General features: G+C 49.9%; 1 protein-coding gene across 1 annotated transcript; it reads right to left on the bottom strand.

The window, feature by feature from the left end:
- Positions 1-738: 738 nt before the first annotated feature.
- On the bottom strand, positions 739-1,923 carry J4E82_011529 (uncharacterized protein; the record flags this gene model as incomplete). Its single annotated transcript, XM_051737733.1, has 1 exon — positions 739-1,923. One exon carries the CDS (start codon positions 1,921-1,923, stop codon positions 739-741), a length of 1,185 nt encoding a protein of 394 aa, XP_051582514.1.
- Positions 1,924-2,343: the final 420 nt, after the last annotated feature.

Here is a 2,343-nt window from a genome sequence, read left to right as displayed (position 1 = left end):
TCTGTAGCGTAGATCCCTAGCCTTGATCCTACTCCCTTGATCCCACTCCTCGTTCCTTATCGCTTCCTTATCGCTACTAACAAACCCGCTTGATCCTACTAGGATCAAGCACATCCTCTCAGGTAGGGTAGGTTACTGTAGCTGTATTTAAAGGCAGTAGAGCTTTTAAAAAGAGCCTTAAGCATATATTAATACTATATAACTATAACAAGCGTTTATCCGCGAAAGCAATGCTAAACTTGCAGTACAACAACTCGCAATTAGGAAAGCTGATTCTGTTCCTATATTCTACAAGCTTAGCCTATACCTTAGTGCCTGCTGAGGAGCGTTTAGAAGTCGATAGCTTCCTGCCTAGCTTAGAGCACATTCCGCTCGTTGAGAGACGTCTTTTGTAGAAAGAGAAAGGATGTCGATATGCTGTTGCGGCGTTGTCTTAGCTACAAAGGCTTACGAGCACAAATGTGCAGAAAACTGTGTACAGTATGAGCCGCCTGATCATGGAGAAGCGATTCATTGATTGTCGGAGATGGTGTGGTTTGTACATCAGTGATGGAGTATATCTAGTAGATCTGCTCGAAACATCCGGCGCGAAGAGGCCAAAAGGTAGATCGAATCAAGTATCGTGTAGATAACCTTCGCACTGACTATCTTGTACTACCTCTGAACTATCATCGTCTACAAACCTAAAGTAGAGCAGTATATTGTACTGCTACGCTTTCTTTGAAGTCATTGCAATCGCTAGAAAGATTCTCTCTCAACCTCGATTATGAAATCATCGCCTTCGCGCGCGATCACCTTGACCTTTACGCCGAACTCAGCATCGAAGACTGCATCAACCTCCCGCAACGGCGCATCATTTAACGCCGCGCCATCCCACTCATTGCCGCATCCTAAAGTCGCGTAGTTCGTGTCGAAAAGTCTAATCGGACCTTGACCACTCCCAATCACAGTGTCTGCCGTATAAACGAGCACTCCGGTCGCGGTATCGCATGCAGCGTAGTCAATGCCTTGAACTGAACGCACTTCCGCCATGACATAGCCTGTCGCATTCACTGGAATAGCAATAGCCTTCACGCCGCCATCGACTTCGATTGGACTCAAACGGTGCGTAGTCGTGCCGGTCTCCATGATGCAATCGACCTGATTCTCCTCGATCCAGTTGAGGCGCCACTTGTGCCATGCGAAGAGATCTGGCGACTGACCCCAGACGACGCCCATCATGTCGAATTCTCCGACCCAAAGACCGTTGCCGCCGGGGCCGTAGGGATACAGATCAGGTAGGCCCATTGTGTGGCCTGTCTCATGATTGACAATCTTCCATTTTCCGTCCGGGTACAGGTCACTTCCAAATGTGATGACACTGCCCGCGCGAAATTCTCGGCCACTTTCGGTGATTACCGGATTGCTGTAGGCCGCAGAGCGATTGATCTCTACGGTACCGTTCGGCGGCGCAATGAACAGTATGTCAATGCTAGCAAAGTCCATGTCGTTACCAACGGCTTTGAGAGCATCGTCGATGTATGTTTTATGTTCCGCAGTGGTGAGGCCCTCCTCATCAGCGAAGCCATAGGACGCGGAGTCACGGGGCATGCGGTAGAACTTGTCCAAGAGAGGTACGATCTCGAAATCGAGCTTTCCGAAAGACATCTGCCGATACAGATCTGCGGGTTGTTCCTTGAGCGGCTCGAACAGCTGCCATGGCTCTTGGCCAAAGTGGTCATCGGGGGAGTCGGTGAAGTCGACGAAGATGAGCCCAGCGCGTAGGCTGCCAACCGAAGGTGCATAGTCCGCAGTCTGCCAGGATGGACGACAGGTTGGTGGCTCAGGATCGCAAGGAGGATTGTCTTGCGATGCCAGTGGGTGGGCAAAGACGGCGCTAAGCAACGCACCCCCAACCATGTACGGATACCACGCTGAATACATGGTGACTTGGAAGTACTTGTGATGATTGCGCAAAGCGATTGTTGTGAGGTTTGTGGCGAAGAAGGGAATTGTAATCGTTGTGGAGGTGACAGTGATAGAGTGATGGAATGATGGAGTAAAAAGTAACTGAGTTTCCACGAACACCCTTTTATATTTTCGTTGCGAAATGAACAAACTTATCGACTATGGTTCCTGATGCACATTTTTGGTGGCGAGATGCGTTCTGCTTACGACTTTCCATCGAGCTGAGTGTAGCTGGATGATGCATGCGGCTGAGGCTGACTGCCAAGCCTTGCGCACACCGACTGATGTCTACGTACCTCCGCTCGTATCTGCACTCGCAAAAGGATTTTCGGCTATGCTTTCCGAAAGACTCCATTGTCGCCCATACAGTCTGACACGAGCTTCGCCGATGTCAGT

Source organism: Alternaria postmessia (genome assembly GCF_024291825.1).
Source record: "Alternaria postmessia strain BMP 2775 chromosome Unknown scaffold_222, whole genome shotgun sequence".
NCBI classification, from domain to species: Eukaryota; Fungi; Ascomycota; class Dothideomycetes; order Pleosporales; family Pleosporaceae; genus Alternaria; species Alternaria postmessia.
Note: the sequence above shows the minus strand (reverse complement) of the source record. Positions and strands in the feature narration are given on the sequence as shown.